General features: G+C 36.5%; 1 protein-coding gene across 15 annotated transcripts in view; it reads right to left on the reverse strand.

The window, feature by feature from the left end:
• The window catches only part of TASP1 (taspase 1), a 255,473-nt gene that overhangs the window by 180,468 nt on the left and 51,807 nt on the right, over positions 1-23,198 (reverse strand). For all 15 annotated transcript variants that reach the window (XM_058563234.1, XM_058563237.1, XM_058563229.1 and 12 more), the window contains one exon: positions 14,704-14,810. In XM_058563234.1, coding sequence (XP_058419217.1) covers positions 14,704-14,810 — 107 coding nt within the window. The remainder of the gene's footprint in view (positions 1-14,703; positions 14,811-23,198) is intronic.

A 23,198-nucleotide genomic window follows, 5' to 3' on the forward strand; every position in this document is an offset into this window, starting at 1 on the left:
AACCTAAAACATGTCATTCCTCCTTCTTCAGAAGACTCTTTACATACTGGCTCGTTCTAGGATCTTTTGCGGCTTGTCTTGCCCCTCATCCACCTGTAAGCAGCAACTAACAAAGTATTATGAAATTAATTTTTTTAATTGAACCTCACCAATAATTCAAACTTCTTCTTCCTGACCTCTGAAACTGTATCCTGCTCAATTTATATGCATGATCCAGACTCAGCCTATCTAAAGTAGTTTTCCTATAACCTCACACATTTCTTTCTGATAATTTCATATTTAGGTCTTCCCTAAATGTAATGCTTTTGCACATCATTCCTAAATGGGTTCTGTCCCATAAGCATGTCGTTAAACAACTGCTATGAAATCTTTGGCTGGTCTCCATACTAACCAAGTTAAAGTCCAGACTCACTTCTCACAATGTGGGAGTGATCCGTACTTCAGGAGGTTTTGCATGCCCTTTGGTCTACTGCTCAAAACAAAATTCTAAGGCTCTTACCATCAAACATTAAGCCTCTCACTTTATCTATAAAGAAATGGTATGTCTTGATGTTGGTCACACACTACTCCACTCAATGTTTTCTTTTGGTAACACTTCTTTACTGCTCTCTCATCCTCTTAGGTCATCTGGCACCAGACACATTCTTCTCATTTTTAACTAACCAATTTGGTTTCTTTAATTCCAATTTGCTTTCCTAAAAGCTCTAAATAATTAATATCCATATTATACTTTAGCTTTAACTTTGCTTTTTCCACTGGAGAGCTGGTCATCCTTCACTATCGTAAAATCAGTCATCTCCATCTGGCAAACATGTTCAAGGGAGAAAGAAGGAGTCAACATTATTTGGCAGTTTCACTTCATAGAGGCACGTGTATCACAGTACTTCAATGACAGAGATAGCACAACATGCTACCAGCGCACACACACACTAATAGGCTATGAACTTCATTACCTGAGCAGGTTAAAAAACACATAAATAAATGAGCTAAGACCTTGCTAATTATAGACAGCAACAAAGTCTCTTTAACAAGAGCAGGCAACCTTTTTCAATTTAGTTATCCAATTTGGCTCCTTCCAGGAACACCTGGCCGTGATCTGGACCTCTGGTCTTTCTTTCATTTCAGGGCATACATTTACCTTCTCTGGATAAAATTACACTTTTTCTTTTAAATAGCAGAGCTCCATTGGCCTTTGAACTGAGTCTTAAAGCAGTGGGGTACAAAAGATAAAGGACCAGAAGGTAACTTGGACAATCTGGAGTCTATTCCTGCCAATGAAACACGATGACGATTGGGAAGGGTCATTTAACCTGGATTTAATTTCAACCTTCTCCAGAATGAAGAACAATATTTGACACTGACTTTAATAACACAGTAATAAGTTACTTTATTTGATATGAGTTTTTTAAAGCACAGCAATATCTGACTATATAATTATGAGTATACCCAGAAAAATTGAAATTATTATTGAAAATCATAAATCTATAACAACTAAAGAATAGCATATTAAAAAGCAAAGAAAGAACCAAAAAAAGCCCACATACTTTCTCTCTTTTTTTCCTCAGTAGATTAAAATCTTATTAGAAAGTAAAGATAAATGAAAGAATTACAAAGAGTAGGAAAGGAGCTAAGTATCTTCTAGGATATAAAATACCATCTAAACTAATTATGATAGTACTATATCCTAGAAATTCTAATGCCATTCAAATTAACCTCAATGATGTTTTCAGAGACTTCCAATACTCAAAAGCCTGTAATGCAAAGAGCCACCAGGATGGGCCCCATTCATACATATTCCAAAATATTCTCCTCATTTGCTCCTAAGTACAGTTAGCACAAATAAAAGTAGACGGACGCTCAGAGAGGACTCTGGCCGTGGACTTAATTCCTCTATGGCCTATTTTACTTTGCTAAATTCTGTAGACAGCTGAATCTTATCAACCATCACGCTCCTCGTGGAGATTACAAGCTGCCAAAACCAGAGTTTGACCAGCAAAAGTGTATTTTTGGTGTTACAAAATTTGTTTTTTGAATACCTTAAAATGGAACATGTATCACCAAGCACTCCACCTCTCTAGATTGTCTCACACACTTAGGCTACCTGCCTGGCTCTCAGAGGCATTTGAGTTTGAAACCACTGTCCTGCAGAAACATTGTGATGCAACCAAGCTTATCCACTCACAGGCTTCTAAACCTAGAACTTTCTTTTTCTCTCCACCCAGATACCTAAATCCTACCCCTTATCCAAAACCCAGCTTAAATTCCACCTCTTCCATAAAGCTTACTATGAGAAACTTAGCTAGCTTAGAGTGATTTTTCCATCCTGCTAATTCCTGTAGTTCTCTTGACGGCTTCATTCTTCTAGTGCATATCAAATGGTGTGATTTCCCTTTACTGTTTAATTCCCCTGAACCAAATACAACAGTCAGGGCCTAGATGCCATATGCTTTATTTACTCCCAAAAATCTACTTAAAAACCTGCACATAAAGAGCACTCAATAAATGTTTACTGGTGATACTGTTGAAGTCAATGGTACTGGAAAGGTACTGGAAAGAAAAACTGAAGATCCCATGAGGCCATGACCTCTGGTGGAAAATCACCCAAAGCCTGTGCACTCTTCAAGGTGACCTGCTGGTCAATGGAGCAATGAAAATAGAGCACTATCTATCCCTTGAGCAACTGACCCAACAGGAGCACAGAAGAGATGACAATGCTAGTAAAATGAAAATACTCTCAACACAAGGGGAAAAAAAGCACAATCACAAGCTTCATAAACTTGTCTTAGTTTGCAAGGCAATCCGCATTTCCATTCTGTCTTCAATGTCTCCTTGGTAAATCACACACCAAAAAAACTAGGTACTAGAAAATGGATAGTAATTCTCGTTGCAGTGAGGGTCTATTATTTTTCCTAGAAAAAAAGACATGGTCCAGAAGTGCATTTGTAAAACAGGCACTTTTACCTGCATAACAGGAAAAGGCACTTGGTCAAGTTTCTCTAGATGGGCACGCCCCCTTGTGGGCACTTCCTAACTCACCTCTTTGGAATGGTGGGTTGAGATTGTGGGCTGTTTCCTGACAATCATTTCCCTCACTTACTTACATAGTATCTTTAGATCTCTACAATATTGAAAGGTACAATAATATTATTAGGAGTATTTCAGATAACCTAACTCTCTTCTTTCATTATATCCCCAGATACAAGCTTATTGTTAAAAGTGAAACATAGTTTTGGACCAATGTATGCTTGAAGCATTTAAATAATAGATTCACACTTACCTTGAAAGACCATAAGACTTACAACTAAAGAAAATAACATATGTTTTTCCCCTCAAAATAATATTAGAATCACCGATTGTAGATGCTGAAGTTAGTAATGTTAATTGAGTAAAGGCATTGTTTCTAAGCACTGTGATAAGGATAAAAAAACAAAATGCCCATACCTCCATGAGCCTACATAAATAAGATAAAATAACCACACACTAATCTCAAAATAGCAAATGTGTAAAGTAGATAATTCAATTCAACAAGCATTTAGTGAATGTCCATTACACGTACTAAGTCGAAGAAAGAAATTTGTTCTGATTTGGGTGGCATTTGAGCTGGTTCTTAAAGGAGGACTTGGATTAGAATTTCAGTAGGCAGAGAAGTGGCAGGTATTTCATTATTAAGTATTACTTATTCCATGAAGGGAATGAGACATGAACAAAAACTTAGAAGTGAGAACTTTCCGCAAATTCATGAAAAATTGAATAGAGAAGTGTATTTGGCAAGAGAAAAAGATTATTCCAAAAGAGAAATAATGGAAAAGTATGTTGGGTCCAGGATTCAAGAGGGTTCATAAAGTCAGTCTAAAAAGTTTGGGTTTTAATCTACAAGACAGTAAAGATTCTATTAAAGTCTCTCCCAGGAGAACAACAAGACCAATGCAGGTATTTTTAAGGAAATATATCTTGGGATAATGCACAGGATTAAAGAGGAATGGAGAAAAGTTAGAAGCCAGTTATAAAAATATTGCAACCGTCCAGCCATCAAGGCTAAAAAGATACGGACTTGATGGTGGTAAATATATCAAAAAGAAACAAGCAAAAAATAATAACAACAGTGCAGGTATTCATTAAACAAACGTTTATTTAGCACTTACGGTATGCCAAGCTGAGAAACCATGCTAACTATAACAGATATAATCCCTGTCCTGCTGGACTCTGCACTCCAGTAGAAGAGAAAAACATCAAACCACCACAGTAATAGAGAGGCAGCTGGAGCAGCATGACAGCTCAAAATGAGATGTGGGAAGGGCAGAGGCAATATTCCTGAGATCTGGAATCCTAAGAACAAAGGCCCGACTCAGGAAGAATCTTGACAATGTGACTCAGAATGAGTATAAGAGAGCAAAAGGTTGGAAAGAAAGGTGCCTGTTCCTATAGAATCCTGTGGGCTCTGTTAAGGAGCCTATACTTAATATTCTTAAGAGCAGCTGGAAGTGACTAAAGAGTTTACAGGGAGGCATGACAAAATCAAATTGCACTTTTCAATGATTCTGTGCATGCTGGGTATAGAACTGACTGGAAGGGGCAACAGCAGTTTTGGGCAAACAGGTTAGAATGCTATTGCAGTGATCCAGGAGAGAGTGATGAAGCTTGATTCTAGACATGCGAAGTTAGGATATAAGGAGTCAAAGAAGTGAAAATGTGTAATAAGCAAGTGAAACAGTCTGAAGCAGGAAAACAGGGATGGAAATATAAATTTAGATTATCCATTCAAAGTTTCATTAAATAAGTGCTATGTGTCGGGTGACTTGTGGACAATGACAATGACCTGGAGACAAACTCTGGAGCAAGGAGAAAGGAGCTCTAGTCTACCTGGAAGAGAGCTAAATGAATGAGAGTGGACATTAAATTATTAACAGAATGCAATCATGTAATTCCCAACTCCTCTAGAATGTTCTTTGTTCATTAAACAATGATTACTAAGCATGTGCTTTTTCTAGAGCCAATGTGACATATTAGTCAGAACAAAGCAATGATTCTCAAATGATGGTCCAATACCCTACTAATCCCTGCAGATTTTGATTCAGTATATTGAGAGTAGAGCTTAGGAATCTGCAGTTTTAAAACTCCCCAGATGAATCTAATGGTCAGTCAGGTTTATGATACACTAGAATAAAGAATCTCTTAATGAGAGGATCAGTGGGGTTTGGACAAACTCCATTTGCCAGTGAAAATATATGGAGAATTATCAAGCTGGAAAGAACCATGGTAATTATCCGGTCCAGCATGCTGACTTTACTGCTGAGGAAACTAAAGTCTAGAGTGGCTCTATGTTTACCCAAGGTCTCTGGGCAAGTTAAGAGCAGACCTAGACTAGAACTCCAGGTCCACAAGACTCCATCTCTGAGCCTGCCCTGCTCCTTCCACTCCTCAAGTAATCCCAGCCTCGGGTCTTGAATTCTAAATAGTTCCTGACATCTGACTATTTATGCAAAATCTTCTAGGCTGATTAGAGAAGAGTTAGCCAATCAAGCCCTTTAAAACTCACAGACAGTTTTTCTTCAACCTAATTAAACACTAGTTCTGGTCTTCTGATCTTAAAACACCCTTGATCTGTGTGTGTACACGCACGTGTGTGTGTGTGTGTGTGTGCATACATATACATTTGTCTTTTCATGTATTGGTTAATTCTGCTGGTCTTATTAGCTACATATGTATCAGCATCACTATGTGACAGGTGAACTCAGGTCATTAGTGCATTATGATATCATAGGAGCACATATTTAAAAGTTCTGATTTAGAACTGGATGCTCTTAACATCGTGGTCTGAGCCAATTCCCAGATAGGAAGGCTTCTATCTGTTGTCTCAGTGATATTCCATTCACTGGAGGTATTTCCTGTTAGGAAAGCTATAATATGGTGATTTCTACATTATATACAAAATCAGCCAGGACTACTCCAATGATAAAGAAGAAATGCTCTTTTTCCCCCCCATTGATTGTTAAACATTAAAATTTAAAGGAGGCTCTACAGAGCTGTTGAATACTAAAAATTGAGGGAGAATTTACAAGGCTGACAATATCTGATGTCTGAAAACCACAGGTTGCTTCCATTACAAAATAAAAACAGCAGTTAAGATTTGTTAACACTGACTTCTTGCCTCAATCTTATCTCATTTATAACTTTAAGACTCAGTATAGATTTAAGGCATAGCTTTGGTATGAGTTTAAGGAAAACTTGGGAAGAAACCCAACCTACTAGCTAGAGAAGGTAGAGAACTTAGAAGCTTTTCCTGAAACAGGAAAAAAACTGCTGCAATTGTCCAGCTAGCAAGGGTTGAAAGTTCTGGATTGAGATAATTGATGAATTGACATAAAGTACTGCAAACCTCAGACATTTAAAGATTCCCCATCAAGTTATACTACAAAGGAATGCTGATCATCAGGCTCCATAACCTACAGAAATGCATGTGGTAGTGGTAATCTAGTAATATATTTAATTAAGTTATTGACCTACCTCCTGATTTCCGTGTAAACTCTATAGGCTTATTCAATAATCAAGATAGACTGAGGTGAGGTAAACGTAATTTTTAATATATCACTTACAATTCAAAGAAATAATTTCAAACAAAAGATAATCACTTCACAGGATGAATTTTCAGTTTTATGAAAAAACTTAAATATATAAAGTACATTTCTTTACGTAAAAGAGAACTCAAAGAAGTTTCTTACTTCTGTTTACTCATATTTCTACGCAATAACCATCTTCCTGAGAAACACAAAATTCCAAATCAAGTAAATTCTACAAAAGATTAATTACTCCTTTCCCTACACACATAATGCATAGATATGTACACAAGTACAAATAGAACAATCTGAGGAAAACATGTTGTTTTTGTGCATTTATTTTCTTTGATCTTAACCTACCTCTCACCCAAAAAATACAGTGATTTAGTATGATACAGTTAAGCGTTTACATAATAATTTCAAGATGGTGGATAAAAGAGAAAAATGTTACCCACAACGTACTTCAAAAGAATGGAATATATTTATATGAAGCGCACAAAGCAAGGCCCAACATTTCCTTTCTGAAACATGTGGCCAACTTGATGTCCCTATGTGGTGGCTAAAGAACACAAAATTAAAAGTTGTAGCATCTCTTTAGAGTGGTTTTGAACACACAACATTGTATAAAGCATTGCAAAATTTTCTAAACTTGTTCATTAGAAATTGAAGAATGAAAGATATTCACACAATGGAAAAGGTCTGATTATCTTTCATTTCACTACCCTACACAAGTACTGCTTTACGTAAAAGCCAATGAAATTAATTGAAAAATTACTCCGTAAAAGTGGTAGGAGGAGGCAAAGAATTCTATGTACATTCAACTGTAAAATCTGTTATTAAAGAAAAAGACATGGAAACTATTTCGACAATATGCTTGTGAAAAATGAAGAGGAAAAAAAGGCTTGAAACATCAAAAATGTTGAGATCAAACAATACCCCCAACCTCTTTTAATACTCTAAGAATAAAAGAGTCTCTTCCAGTAATATCCAGGGGCTAGCTGTTTGAAACTGATATTTATGAAATCTAGATTATGGTGTGTACTGAGTCTGTTTGTTTTCCCAATGTGAGCAACTTCTCTTTGTAGCAACTCTTTCAAAGTCCTGTAGCAACTCAGTCAGTCCTGTGGCATAAGCCAAGAACAGTGACTGGCCAATAAATTAACCTCTTCATTCCTCTTCATAACCTCTTCAAATATGACAGAGATTAATACCAACACAACTACCTTTTTCTTTGTGTATCAAAACAAAGCAGAAAATAAATTTAAAATATGTCATCACTTCATCACATATACCACAAGAATTATTGATAAATATTCTAACAAGGAAGAGTCCATGGCAATACTGTCATGGGAGATCCAGATGCCAATGTGTAGGAATTACAAAGGACAGAGAAACATGCTGAACTGCATCACGGACATGTGATCATCAAACTCAGAATGAAGGAAACTCTGTAGGACAAACAGTTCAGGTTCCTTCAGAGAACAGGTTTCCTTCAGAAACACAGTTCTTGCTTTGCCTAGTTCCAACATACAGGAATTTCAGTTACCACAGTTTAGGTGAATAATACCAGTCACTCAACAATTTAGTTCAAATTTCAGTTACCATGGTATAGTAACTGTGGGTAATTAAGCTACAAACTTCATTGCTAGTTCTTCAGTTCACAGATCACTACATAAACATCAGATGCTCTTCATGGTCAGTGACCAATCATGTCATTTCTTTCAAAGTCTGTCAGTGATGGGTCACTGCGCACAGACAGCAAAGCGTGTAGCTGTGTTGCCTCCCTGTCTTCCAGTAATAAATTCACACGACATTTTACAAAAATTGATAATCAAAAGAGCGAACTGGCCAACAAAGATGAAAGTGAAACAAAGAAACAAAAAGTGATAATGTTGAAAGTGAAATTCTAATAAAAAATAAATGAAGTTAAAGAAGAAATAGTTGACCATGGGAATGTTCGACACTGCTACCATTCAACAGACTCTAGATCTAGGACACTCTATCTCCTAGTCAGAGGAACTTAGTGAAGACAAAGTTATCAATATAAATAAAGAACACAGTTGTGACACAAAGGATGAAGATGTCCCAGAGGAGGTGAGATGGCAAAAAACTTGACACTAAAGAAACTCTGGAAGATATTTTATAACATGGATAGGATAAAATGTTGAAAGCTGACCCAAAATTAAAAATGAGTTTGACAACTCACCATGACATTAAAAAGATGCTCACTCCATATCATAAGTTATAGGACAAGACAAGCACTATTCAAACTACTCTTGATAAGTTCTTTTTAATAAAACACTTTAATTCTTAATGCTTCTATTAATGTTTTAAATTTGTGTACTAAATAAATATTAGCTTTCACTTACTTTTTTTCATTTCTCTATACATTTGTAACCAACAGTAAGAGTTTTTAATGTTTTGACAAAAATGTTTAAAGGTCATTGAACAGGTGTAATTTTTTGCCATTAAGACCCCTTTGCACAGTTTCAGTTTGCACAGTCATTTTTATGGTCCAGCATTACCATGCAAAATGTACTGTCTGTACATCGTAAGGGAAAGAAAGGGATAAAAGAAAAATCGAGAAGAGTTGGGTCCACCCAGACAGGAGAGTGGAACAGAATAAACTACTACTATTTTTATATTACACAATACTACAGTTAAACAGTAATCTCTTCTTTCTCCAGCATGCCTTTCCCCTAAGTCACAAAAAAATGAGCATGCATGAAAGAGATGTCAATTACTAAGCAAGGACAATTGCTAAGAATTTATATTCCTCACTTTTAATATTATATCTTAAAATCCATATATCCTGAAAATCAAGACAAAATGTATTTTTATTTGTTTTATGTGTAGATTAGCTGCTTAACCCAATATTGGTTTGTAGTAACAAGGAACATGTTAATTGTATGGAAGGAGGGCTGGCCCCGTGGCTTAGCGGTTAAGCATGCACGCTCCACTGTTGGCGGCCCGGGTTCAGATCCCGGGCGCGCACCGCTGCACCACTTCTCTGGCCATGCTGAGGCCGCATCCCACATACAGCAACTAGAAGGATGTGCAGCTATGACATACAACTATCTACTGGGGCTTTGGGGGAAAAATTATTAAAAAAAAAAATTGTATGGAAGGAGATGATAAAAAACTTTCTCCATTTACACTATACACTGTAAATTACCTACCTAATAACCTATGTCCATAATGACCTAATATGAAAATTAAAGTTCATATATACCGAATGTTAAAAATATTTCCTGCCATTTAAGATGTCTAAAATAATCCATTTGAATCATGCCTGAATTCAACCTCTCCACCTACCACTACCTACGTCCTTTATCACCCTCCCTTTCTCCACTACCAGATTCCATCCAGGGTAACTAACTTGGGCAGCTTCCTTTTTTTAGGCTGAGTGACTTTAAAGATGAAGGCCAAAATAGCAAAGACTACGGTGTCTGACTATGCCAATGATAGTCACAAAACACTTGAACATCCATTATCACTTTTGTTGCTTATAACAGCCCTGCCTCAGGAGCAGACTATCACTATTTTCATTTCAAAATAGGGAAACTCAGCCTTCTTATGTTAAATTACTCACTGAATTCACAGAACCTAACTGACAATGGTACATCTCTTGACCCCATATCTCTCTCTCACCACTCCACAGCAAAAACTTCTCAAGAGTTATCTCCACCCTTATTCTCCCTGATCAGCCCACTCCACACTGGTCCACAATCCACTATGTCACAGAAATTGTCCTTACCCAGGTCCACAGTCTCCAGGTGCTAAATCCAACAGCCAGTCCTCTGTCCTCCTAGCTGTTTACTCAGCAGCACCCAGGTGGTGACTGACTGAAACACTCCTCTCTTGGCTTCCTAGACATTCTCCTGGTGGTACCGCTGCCTCACTGGTTGCTCCTTTTTCCTCCTTTGCTGGTTTCTCCTCCCCCTAACTTGTACATGTTGAACTGGCCCTGGGTTCAGTTTTCAGACCTCTACCTACTTCACCCCTAAGTTAGCTCATCTAGTCACATGTATTTATATTTCTTTTAATACCAATAATTTCCAAATGGGAATCTCCTTCCCAACCTGACTATAAGCTTCAGACTCATATAACCAACTCCACAGTTAATCTTTCCTCCTGTCATATCAAACTTTTTATTGGAAATCCTCTTAACCAGGATAAGTGGTTGGCTGAAATTTTCAAAAGTTGAAAATTCTCTAGGTGAAGCAGAGAATCATTTTTTAAAATAAAGAAAGAAAGAAAGAACACACACCTTAAACATTTTATTTCATTTAAAACACAAAGGTTGGGCCGGCCCCGTGGCTTAGCAGTTAAGTGCGTGCGCTCCGCTGCTGGCGGCCTGGGTTCGGATCCCGGGCATGCACCAACGCACCGCTTCTCCGGCCATGCTGAGGCCGTGTCCCACATACAGCAACTAGAAGGATGTGCAACTATGACATACAACTATCTACTGGGGCTTTGGGGGAAAAATAAAAAAATAAACTTAAAAAAAATAAATAAATAAAACACAAAGGTTCATTCAGTAGCCAATCTTTTCATACGAATGAAGACCAAAGCCTTTTCTTTGAATGTGGGACCACAAATAAATGTTCCATATTATCTTTATTTCATAAACTATAACACATTGAATTGTCCTATGATTTCAAGTTTCATTTTATCTAAAATAGAATAAGAACATAAAGACACTAACAATTCACTCTGAATGCAGAATGTTTATGAATTTTTATGACTTTTCTCAACCTTTTACAGCTGGCTTTCCCATACATAATTCTACAGCAATTTTTTACAAACCAACTTTATAAACTAATTTTTCAAATTAGTTTTCCAACAAACAATTCTCCTAGTTTTCAAATAGATAACTCTCTTTTTAAACTCAATATTCACCAGTTTATATGAGACTAAATGAATTATGTGATTACAATGATAAAAACAACGAGCATAAAGAGGCTATTGGTGGCATAAAATTCAACTGAAAGGAGCAGAGAAACATGGCACACTAAAAGGTTGTCTATTAGCTTTGGGTGTTTAGGGTGCTACAGTGGACATCAGGTAATATGTTTTACGGTAAAAATGGAAAGCAGTGGAAAGTATTGGTTAATCTGAGTCCATTAAGGGGATATGGCCTAAGAAAGTTCTTGATTTCCACTTCCCACTTCTATCACCATGAAGCCATACCTTCTCCAGCCCTCCTCACATCAGTAAATGGCAACATCCAACTGCTAAAACTAAAAATTTTTAATTCCTCTCTCTTCTTTACCAATATCTAAGGCATCAGTAATTCCTGTCTTTCCAGGAACTCTCAAAATATATCCTAGATGTATTTACTTCTCTCCATCTCCATCTCTATCACTCTCAGTCCAAGTTGCCATCATCTCCCAACTGTAATAACTTCCTAACTAATCTCCTCACTTCTATTCTTGCCTCCCGCTTCAATCCATTCTCCACATAGCAGCCCAAGAGAACTCTGTAAAATGTAAATGAGATAGCATTGCTTCTCTGCTTTTAACTCTTAAATGGCTACTCACTATTCAAGAAATAAAATTGAAATTCCTTGCCACGATCTACCAGATCCTAAAGGAGCTAGCACCTACCTCGCTCTCCAGCTTCATATCACACCCTTCTCCTCTTTCCCACTCTCCTTAGGCACAATGACCCTCTTCCCCATTCCTCCAATATGTCAAATCCCCACTAGAGCCACTGCACATGTAGTTCATTCTGCCTGGAACACTCTTCCACTGACTCTTCATAAAACTCACTTCTTATTTTTCAGATGTCGCCTCAAATGTTATGCACCATCGGAGAGGTCTGTGTTGATCACCCTAACCAAAGGAGTCTTCCTTTGAGTCTTCCTTCTATCTCACACATTTAAATTACTCTATATCATATCATCTTCTGTTTTTTCCTGCATAACAGTTACCAAACACAGTAACTATTTTACTTAATTATATGCTTATATGTTTCTGTTTCTATTCACTAAATGTAAAGTTGCATTAGAGCATAAATCTCCTCCATCTTGTTCACCATTATTTTCTTACTACATAGCTCCATATTAAGAGTAGCTGCTTAATAAATATTTTCTAAATAAAAAAATGAACCTTCTGAATAAGACCAGCTGAAGACATTCTCTATGAGATCAACTGATATTTCTATGCATAAAAATCCTAAACTGATATCCATGAAAAAATCTGTACATGAATGTTCATAGCAGCTTCATTCATAATAATAAAAAAAAACTAGAAGGGCCGGCCTGGTGGCGCAAGTGGTTAAGTGCACGCGCTCCGCTGCGGCGGCCCGGGGTTCGCCGGTTCGGATCCTGGGCGCACACCAACACACCGCTTGTCGAGCCATGCTGTGGCGGCGTCCCATATAAAGTAGAGGAAGATGGGCATGGATGTTAGCCCAGGGCCGGTCTTCCTCAGCAAAAAAAAAAAAAAAGCGGAGGATTGGCAGATGTTAGCTCAGGGCAGATCTTTCTCACAAAAAAAAAAGAAAGAAAACTTTAATTAAAAAAAAAAACAAAACTAGAAACAAACCAAATATCCATCAACAGGAGAATGGATAAACAAATTATAGTATATTCATACTAGAGAATATCACTCAGTAATAAAAAAGAATGAACCAGTAACACAATATCTCAAAAACATTTTATGAAAGAAACCAAACAGAAAAGAATACATTTCATATGATTCCAATAAAGTTCAAGAGCAAGACAAAACATCTATGGTGATACAAATCAAAGCAGTGGTTGCCAATAAAAGGTGGAGATTGGCTGGAAGGAAGCACAAAAGAACTGGAAATGTTCTACATCTACATAGGTGTATGGGTTACATGGTTGTATACATTTATAAAAGTGATTAAATTGCTCTGTATGCAAATTTTATCACAACTTTTTAAAAGGACAAAAGTCCTAAATTTGCTCATTCAGATATCACACAGAATGAAGAAACCTGAGATATAGAACCATACTACTATCCACTTTCACCAAGATCTACTTATTAATTTGTTCATTTGCCTCCTAAATTCCCACTCTTGTCTGGCAGAAAAATGAGAAGTTTGGACCAAAATATCTGATTAATTGTCTTATGTGGCAACATACTTGGAAAATATCTATCACTATGAAAGATGATTTATTATGCATTTAAATATGAGTAAAACATACAAAACTATGAAAAAAGAAAACATAAACCATTATATAAGCAGTTATAGAAGAACTAATCAATAAAGAATATTAATGGGATGCCAAGGTACATCAAATAACTGTGACGTGAGACACCCATCACGAACTATGTGCTAATGGACCCCCAAGCCATAAACTGAGCAAGAAAGTTGTGGTTTTCAACTCCTTTCTATCTCCCAAAAACACCTAAGAAATGCCACACATGGACTCACGATGGCATACTAATATGTGAAATGCAAACAAAGAATGTATAAGAACAAGAAACAGAGACATGCAATTACAGTATATAAAAACCCTACATGAATTCAATACATACATTTCCTTATAACACACTCTACCCTCCGAAAAGCCATGTTAAGAATCACTATCCAGAGCTGCAAAGACCAAAACAGTGCCCATGAGCCACATGTAGCTATTGAGCATTTAAAATGTGGCAGGGCAAATGAGCCACTGAGTTTTTAATGTTATTAAATTTTAATTTTAAAATAGATATTCAATTCAATTATTGCGAAGTCTTAAGTATGTTTGGAATAACTTGTTATGTAAACCTACTTTTCCAACTATTAATTTTATGAAATATAAATACAGATCAAATATTTCCAATGAAAATTTAGTGTTATAATTGAGATGTGCTGTAAGTGTAAAATACACACTGGTTTTGAAGACTTAATACAAAAGAAAAGAAAGTAAAATAGCTCACCAATAATGTTTTCATTGGTTACATTTTTGAAGTTATATGTTGGATTCACTGGTTTAAATAAAATAATTATTAAAATCAATTTCACTGGTTTCTTTTTATTTTTTTAAATGTAGCCACTGGAAAACTTAAAAGTACATATGTGGCATGCATTACATTTCTACTGGATAGTACTATTCTAAAGCTTATATATCTGAATGCAGATTAAAGCCATCATTATGATACATTAATGATTAATATTTCAAACACCTCCTGACCTTTTCACTTGATTGTCTTCTTTTCTTTAGTTGAATGAAATCTGTTTCCACCCTTTCTGCCAGCTCTAGTTTCCTCTTGTTTCTTTTAAATGCAGCTAAACTGAATCCTATAAAAGAAATATTAAAAATAACCTGTGAAAAACATTAGAACAATGGGACAGACGAGATACCTGAAGAGCCTTCTCAGGATAAAATCCTTAAGTTGGAGAAAGGGTTAAAAAAAAGTCTTTTCAATGTACACAGAGGTGGTAGGAGGATGAGAGAAATAACCTAATGTTAAAAAATTAAGAAAAACATCAAATCCAGAGAGACAGGTGAGTCCCGAAGGTAAATGCTAGCCAGGGGCATCTGCTAATGCACGCCCCTGCCAATTTTGGTTTTGAAGGTCTCTGTGCATAAGGGACAAAAGGTAAAACCTGGAGACAATGTAGCATGAGAAAACATATTGGAGATTATCCACAAAAAAAGTAAGGAACCCCAAAGGGGGATATGCCCAGTGAAAGGAAAACTAGAAAAAGCAACCATACACAAAGAAACATGAAACTTACAAGTTTTAGCCTTAGCTATAAATGTAAGGGAGAAAAAGTCTCTCTAGAAAATTCATGCCCAAGAAGGGCATTCAGAGAGGTTTAGAGGAAAATTCATATTACCTGTGTGGCCTGAAAAAAACAAAACCAAAAATGATCTCAGTGTGGCAGTGCTTCAAAAACCCATCAAACACAAATGCAAATACTCCCTGGAAAAATACACCTTAACTTACCAGACCTCAGAGAATTCCTATGTTCCAGTTAACATGAGTCCATAGTTTAAACAAAATTCATAAAACACATGAGAAATAGACCATCAAGAACAAAAGTCAGCCAAAAACATAAACTGACCTGCAAAGACCTCAGATACTGGAATATTCAGATACAGAATATAGAATATGTTTATACTCATAAAAATAAAAGGAAGATATTGAAAATATAAGGAACAAAAGATGATAAAATGACCAGGCAGACTTGAAAAAGAACCAAATAGAGCCCTAAAAATAAAAAAATATAATAATTGAGAGGACAGCCTGGTGGCATAGTGGTCAAGTTCACGTGTTCCACTTCAGCAGCCCGGGGTTCGCGGGTTCGGATCCCGGGCACGGACCTATGCACTGCTCATCAAGACACGCTGTGGCAGCATCCCACATACAAAAATGGAGGAAGATTGGCACAGATGTTAGCTCAGGAACCCTCTTCCTCAAGCAAAAAGAGGAAGACTGGCAATAGATGTCAGCTCAGGACCAATCTTACTCACCAAAAAAAAATATATATAATAATTGAAATTTTAAAACTTGATATACATATTTAAACAGCCAATTAGATTCAGCTGATAAGAGAAATTACAAACTGGAATGTAACACTGAAAAGACTACCAAAGTTTTCTGATAATGGCGGACTAAATTATTCAGAGTAATTCTCCCTCTGAACATTACTAGAAATGTTGGATACAATATGAAAATCACCCTCTTAAAAGCATTAAGAAACTTACAAAATACCAAGCTAAACTGCAGGGGTAAACTGAGGACTAAAGCTATTATTATTATTGCACCATGAGCATTTGCGAACACTAGAACACTTGAGTTTGGTTAAATGGCATCAAGGAGAGCCAGAAGTCAAGCCCACAGCCCATTAAAGGTGGGGAGTTTTATAGGAGACACTTCCCACAATAAGCTGGGGATTGAAAGGGCTAATAATACCCTCACAGAAAGGTTGATCTGGAACTATGCAAGTCCACCCCACCCTCTATCCCAATATCAAGTGTATTCAGACCAGATTGTCTTAGATCATAGCACAACAGGAAAAAAGAACAACAACAAGAAGGAGGAAGGAGGGGTGGATAGGAGGAATGTGGCAGTGGGGGGAGGGGGCAGAGAAAAGAGAAAATACTATCCGTGAGAAGTTTTGGGTTGACTGGGGCCCTTGCATAGAATTGCAAACATGTAGCCTGGGTAGGTCAGGGAACATTAAGCTTTCAACTAAGTTTAAGGAAGATTCTAATTAACACTGTGTGAAATAATAGAAAAAAAATATATATAGGTCTCTGCCCCTGGTTCCTGGCATAGAGCTCTTAAAAATCCTTGTCATTTCCTAAATGATAAGAGCACTATGAGTATCTTTTGTTCTAATATTTGGTCTTTGACCCCAGTTCCTGACACAGAGCTTCTAAATCCCTTGGAATTTCCTGGGTGATAGAAGTGTCTTCTGTTCTATTGAGGCGACTCTTGGTGGGCTCCTGGGCTCCTGGATAGCTTCAGGATGGGAGATGGTCACCAGGAAGACCAAGCCATGATTAGAAGCTTGGAACTTTCAGCGCCATCCCCACCGTCTGGGAAGGAGAGAGGGACTGGAGATTGAGTTAATGACTGAACATGTCTACATGATGAAGCCTCCATAAATATCCTAAAAGTACAAGGTTTGGAGAGCTTTCAGGTAACTGAACACATCTAACATGCTGGGATGGTGATGCATTCCAACTCCATGAGGACAGAAGCTCCTGTGCTTAGGACCCTTCCAGACCTCGCCCTATGTATCACTTCATCGGGCTATTCATTCATATTCTTTAATATCCTTTCGTAATAATTGGTAATATAGTAAGTAAAACGTTCCTCTGAGTGCCGTGAGTAACTCTAGAAAATTAATCAAACCCAAGGAGGGGGTTCTCCGATTTATAGCCAGTCAGAAGCACAGGTGACAACCTGGACTTGCAATTGGCACCTAAAGTGGGAGAGAGGCAGTCTTATGGGACAGAACACTTAACCTGTGGTGTCTGCACTAACTCTGTTTAGAATTAGAATTGGATTGAATTGTACGACACCCAGGTGGTGTCGGAGAATTGCTTGGTATGAAAAATCCACACATCGGGTCTCAGAAGTGTTACAGAAAGTTCTGAGTGTGACAGTAGTGTGAGAGTAAAGGAGAAACATAGGAGTGTTTTTCCCATACACCGTGCACACACACTTGGCAAAAGTAAGAGCAAAAAAAAAAGTGATCTGGAGAAAGACACCTTTATCTTAGGCCATGGGTGAATCTACACAAACAATTATTCAAGGGCAATGACAGGCTCACAGTCAAAGATAACCAGGCACAAAGGAAACGAGGTACAAGGAATGAGAAGCAGGAAAATCAAGTTCCAATGCGGATTTCAGATACTGGAATTATCACAAACAAATGATAAAACAAGTATGCTTGTAATGATTAAAGAATAGACAACAAACATAAAAATATCTATATTTCACACTATAAAATAAAAAAAAATAGAGCTTATTAAAAAAAAGAGACAGAACTTCTAGAAATAAAAAAGCAAATAACCAAAACTAAAATCTCGAACTATGTATTTGGTAGCTGATAGGATATAGAAAAAAGAATTAGTATATTGGAAGATGGATGAAAAAAATATTATGTAGAATGTAGCTGAAAGAGATAAAAGATGGAAAACACAGAAGAAAGGTTAAGAAACAGGGAAGATAATGTGAGAAGGTCTAATATATGTTTAATTAGAATTTCAGAAGGTGAAGGATAAAAGAACAGAATAAAGGTAATTTTTTTAATTGGATAAGAATTTTTCCAAAATGATAAAAGCCAGTAATCCACAGATTTAATAATTCCAAAGAATATCCATAAATTAAATTAAAATCATAAAAGTCCATAATAAGAAACATTAAATAAAAGAGAGTAAGAATAATAACAGAGAAAAATCTAAAAACAGCAAGAGGGGAAAAAAGACAGGTTACTTTAGAATAAGTGGCAGTTAGAATGATAGCAGATTTTTCAACAGCGACAATGGAAGCCCAAGAAGTGGAATGATTATCTTCAGTGTGCTGAAAGGAAATATCTCCTGACCTAGAACACTATATCCAGTGAAAATCTTGTTCAAAAATGACAGTGAAATAAAAATAGTTTCAGATAAACAAGAATGAGCAAATTCATCACCAGCAAGACCTGTACTAAGGAAAATACTAAAGGGTATTCTTCAGAAACAGGGAAAATAACACAAAGTGAAAGCTCAAAGACAAAAAAAGGTGGGAGGGAGGGTATTAAGTGCAAAGGAAAGTATATATTTAGGCAAATCTAAATGAAATCAACTGTAATAAAACAATAATTAATGTTTCACAGTGTTCTAAATAAATATAGAGCTTAAAATATGAAAACAAAAGTTGGGAAGATGTTAAATGCAGTTCATTCAAGTATTCTATGGTCCTTGAATTGTCTGAGAAGTGATAAAAAAGTACTATTTTCTAATAGAATTTCATAAGTCAAGTACGCATGTTGAAATCTCTAGGTTAAGTCCTAGAGAATGGCAAGAGAAGGTAAAACTAATGTATGAATAGAATGGAAAAGGTAATAATAGAAAATAATCCTAGAAAAGGCAAGAAATGGAATAAAAGGAGACATAGATCATGTGAGATAAACAGAAAGCAAAAAGTGAGAGTAGATTTAATTATCACACACACAAAAAGAGTAGATTCAAATCTAAATATATGAGTAATTACATTAAATGTAAGTGGACCTACTGTACTACTTAATTTAAAATACAAAGATTCTTCCCTAGAAAATTTTAATATACATGTGTTGCTTCTAAGAGATACAAATTAATAGCCTATTAATAGATAAAAAAGTATCTGATAAAATTAAAGATTCATTTACGATTTTCAAAAATCTTGCAAAAAAAAACTTCCCTAAATATAATAAACTATAGCTACAAATTTTTAATCAAAAGCGTCATACTTAAAATTAATGTCTACTATCATCACTTTTATTAAACTCTATACTGATGATCCTTTGCCAGTGTGAAAAGGTAAGGAAAACGGTATAAAGATTATAAGCAAGGAAACAAAACTATCATTTTTCACAAATGATATGATTCTGAGTTTAAAGAAATCACAAGAATCCACAGATAAATTATAAGAATGACTGTAACAGTTTAACAAGGTAGCTGGATACAAATATATACATATGCATATATCCGTATACACATATATATACATACACAGCATACATACATATATACATATAAAACGATTATATTCATTGGTAAAAATCATTTTGAAAAACACTTTGGCATCATCTGGTAAAGACGAAGACAGGCAGACACTCTGATCCAGCAATTCTACTACAATGCATCTATCTAGAGAAAGTTTTCTGATACAAAATACATGTCCAAGAAAATTTTTAGCAGCTGTTTGTTATAACCCTAACCTGAAACCAACACAATTGTCCACCTACATGAGGTATGTGTACTATAGTTCACAATAAAGAGGTTACAAAAGCAAAATGAAGGGGCCAGACTGGTGGCGTAGTGGTCAAGTTCGCACAGTCCACTTCAGTGACCCAGGGTTCGCAGGTTCAGATCTTGGGTGCGGACCTATGCATCGCTTACCAAGCCATGCTGTAGCAGGCATCCCACATACAAAGTAGAGAAAGATGAGCATGGATATTAACCCAGGGCCAATCTTCCTCAGCAAAAAGAGGAGGATTGGCAACAGATGTTAGCTCAGGGCTAATCTTCCTCACCAAAAAAAAAAAAAAAAAGGAAAAGGAAAAATAGATATTATTTATATAACCATACCAAACAAAACTTCAAAATATCTAATAATAACCTAATCATGAAATGTGGAAAACTAAAATAAAAGACAATTATAAAATTTCATAAAACTTTACTGAAGAACATGGGCCGGCCCGGTGGCTTAGTGGTTAAGTGCGCGCGCTCCGCTGCTGGCGGCCCGGGTTCGGATCCCGGGCGCGCACCGACGCACCGCTTCTCCGGCCATGCTGAGGCCGCGTCCCACATACAGCAACTAGAAGGATGTGCAACTATGACATACAACTATCTACCGGGGCTTTGGGGGAAAAAAATAAATAAATAAAAATTTAAAAATAAAAACCTTTACTGAAGAACAAAAAAGAAGTCCTATGTATATAATATGTTATATAAATGTTCTGAAGTAAAATTGGCAGTCCATCTCCACACCCTACTATAACTTTACCAAAGAGAAATTTAAGGGGTAAAAATGACTGAAATACACAAAGGATGATGATAAGAAGAAGAGCAATATCAACACAATTTTAGAAAATAAAAGCAAATGGACAAACAGTAACTAATTGAGCAGAGGAGGATGAACCCTGATGCCTGGTAGCCAAGCCGTCACAAAGCAAACTAACTCCGGCCAAAGAAACATCAGAAAAGCTCAGAATAAAAGGTACCTGGTCTCTCTGAAAGCCAGGTTGGCACTAAAAACAGGAAAATTGGCAGAAAATGCCAATAAAGAACATGTAGATGCCCAAATCCCCTCCTCATGCTTGCAAAAAACATGAGGTTAACTCTTTGGAGAGGCTGAACTAGATGGGCCCCAAATCAGTGGACATCAAGCAGAGCTGGGGGCAGGAATCAGGGATCTACTTAAAACAGAGTTTTACATAAAAGTCTGAAAAAGGAAAGGCGAGACCTCCAGCCCCTTCCCTTGTTATGCACCAGAGTACTGGCTGCTGCCCTGCCAAAGCTGAGAAGATTTCCCTCTGACTAATCCTAAAGAAAAACGCGTAGACATTTGGTTTTGTTGGGGGAACACGTGGGAGTTCCCCCAATGAAAACGCCTGATCATACCACTCCCCCTGATGTCCACCAGACCCGCCCTCACACACAAGGCTTCCAAATGGCTGTTAAGTGCCTCACTCACAAATATGAAAACAGCAGAGGGTCACTACATAGTCAAAATTTGCTAACATGTATTAAGGTCTGAAACAAACAAAAAGTAAGACAGAAGCAGCAGAAACAGTAGATAAGAACAAATCGTAAACCACAATATCCTAACAGAGATAAGTGAAAATACTGAGTTCATGAAACAAAAAAAGGACACCATGTTTTAAAAGTATTAATCACAGATGAATCTCTAGAAATTAAAAATATGAAAACCAAAATTATAAATTCATTAGAGGTATAAGGTTTGGGAGATAAAACTGAAGAAATTTCCCAGACAGTAGGACAAAAGATAGAGATTTTTAAAAGGACAAAAAATAATTTTTGAAAAAGATACAAAGGATTGGAGCACAAGATCAAACATCTAATTCACAGAAATTAGAAAAACAAAATAGAGGAAAGGTAGGAAAAGAGAGTATTACTCGATTTTTTTAATGTCCCCAAAACTCAGGTACATGAATTTCCAGATTGAAAGTCCAAAATGAGTACTCAGCGTAACGAATACAAAAAGATCCATCCCAAGATGCTTCATTGTGACAATGAGAACGTGGGAATTAAGAACTTCCTTCCAAAGAGAAAAATACACCACAAAGAACTGGGAATCAAAATGTCAACAGATCACATAACAGCAAGACTGGAAATTAGAAGAGAGCAGTATCTTCAAAAACCTAAGGGAAACCAATTTCCAGTCTTACACGTTCCAAATGAGGGAGTAAAACAAGAAAGAAAAACACATGAGATTCAGAAAATACAGAATTTGATATTGGAGAGAGGAAAAGGGAATCCCAAAGAGATGGTGAGGTAAAGACCAGGGATGACAGCTACACAGCAGGCCTAGTGAGTACCCACTCTAGACTTCAAGATGCCAGGTGGCGTGGCTCCAAGGAAAAACAAAATGGAATTGGCAAATGATCTGATTTGTTTGCCTGATATAAGAACTCGACAATAAGTTCCATTGGGAAGATTTTAAGGCAGAATTAGTGATGAGGACTATGAGAATTTAGAACTCTGATACTCCCTGCATCCCTGCCATACATAGATTTCTCTTCCCTCCAGCCACCCTATATTAAAACTTTCAGCTACATAAATATTCATCTTGAATATATTATTATTATTATTATTATTAAGAGCTGATCCTTATTTATACTTGCTATGATAGATAATCATTTCTTTTTTATACAACTTGGTTTCCTTGGAGTTAATGATTTCTCCTTTTTCATTTGATTATTTAAATTATATTCATAGATTACTTTGATAAAAAATAAAAATTTAACTTAAAAAAAGTAGTATATAGGGGCCAGCCCGGTGGCATAGTGGTTAAGTTCACGCGCTCCACTTCAGTGGTCTGGGGTTTGCAGGTTTGAATCCTGGGCACAGACCTACACACCACTCATCAAGCCATGCTGTGGTAGTGTCCCACATACAAAATAGAGGACGACTGGCACAGATATTAGCTCAGCAACAATCTTCCTCAAGCAAAAAGAGGAAGATTGGCAACAGATGTTAGCTCAGGGCCACTCTTCCTCACCAAAAAAAAAAAAAAAAAAAAGTTTATGTTGCTAATATTTGTCTTTTTATAAATATGTAGCCATGACTTTTTAAATAGACATATAAAACAGACATATACACATATATACATATTTATAACTCATTTTTCACTTTTTTCAGTCATTAGATTTTATCATTATTAGATATCAGTCTTGATAACAATTTCTAGTTATTTCATAATATTTCATTATAAGATTACGATAATTTATTTACTCATATTC

This window comes from Diceros bicornis, chromosome 19, assembly GCF_020826845.1.
Source record: "Diceros bicornis minor isolate mBicDic1 chromosome 19, mDicBic1.mat.cur, whole genome shotgun sequence".
Classification (NCBI taxonomy): domain Eukaryota; kingdom Metazoa; phylum Chordata; class Mammalia; order Perissodactyla; family Rhinocerotidae; genus Diceros; species Diceros bicornis.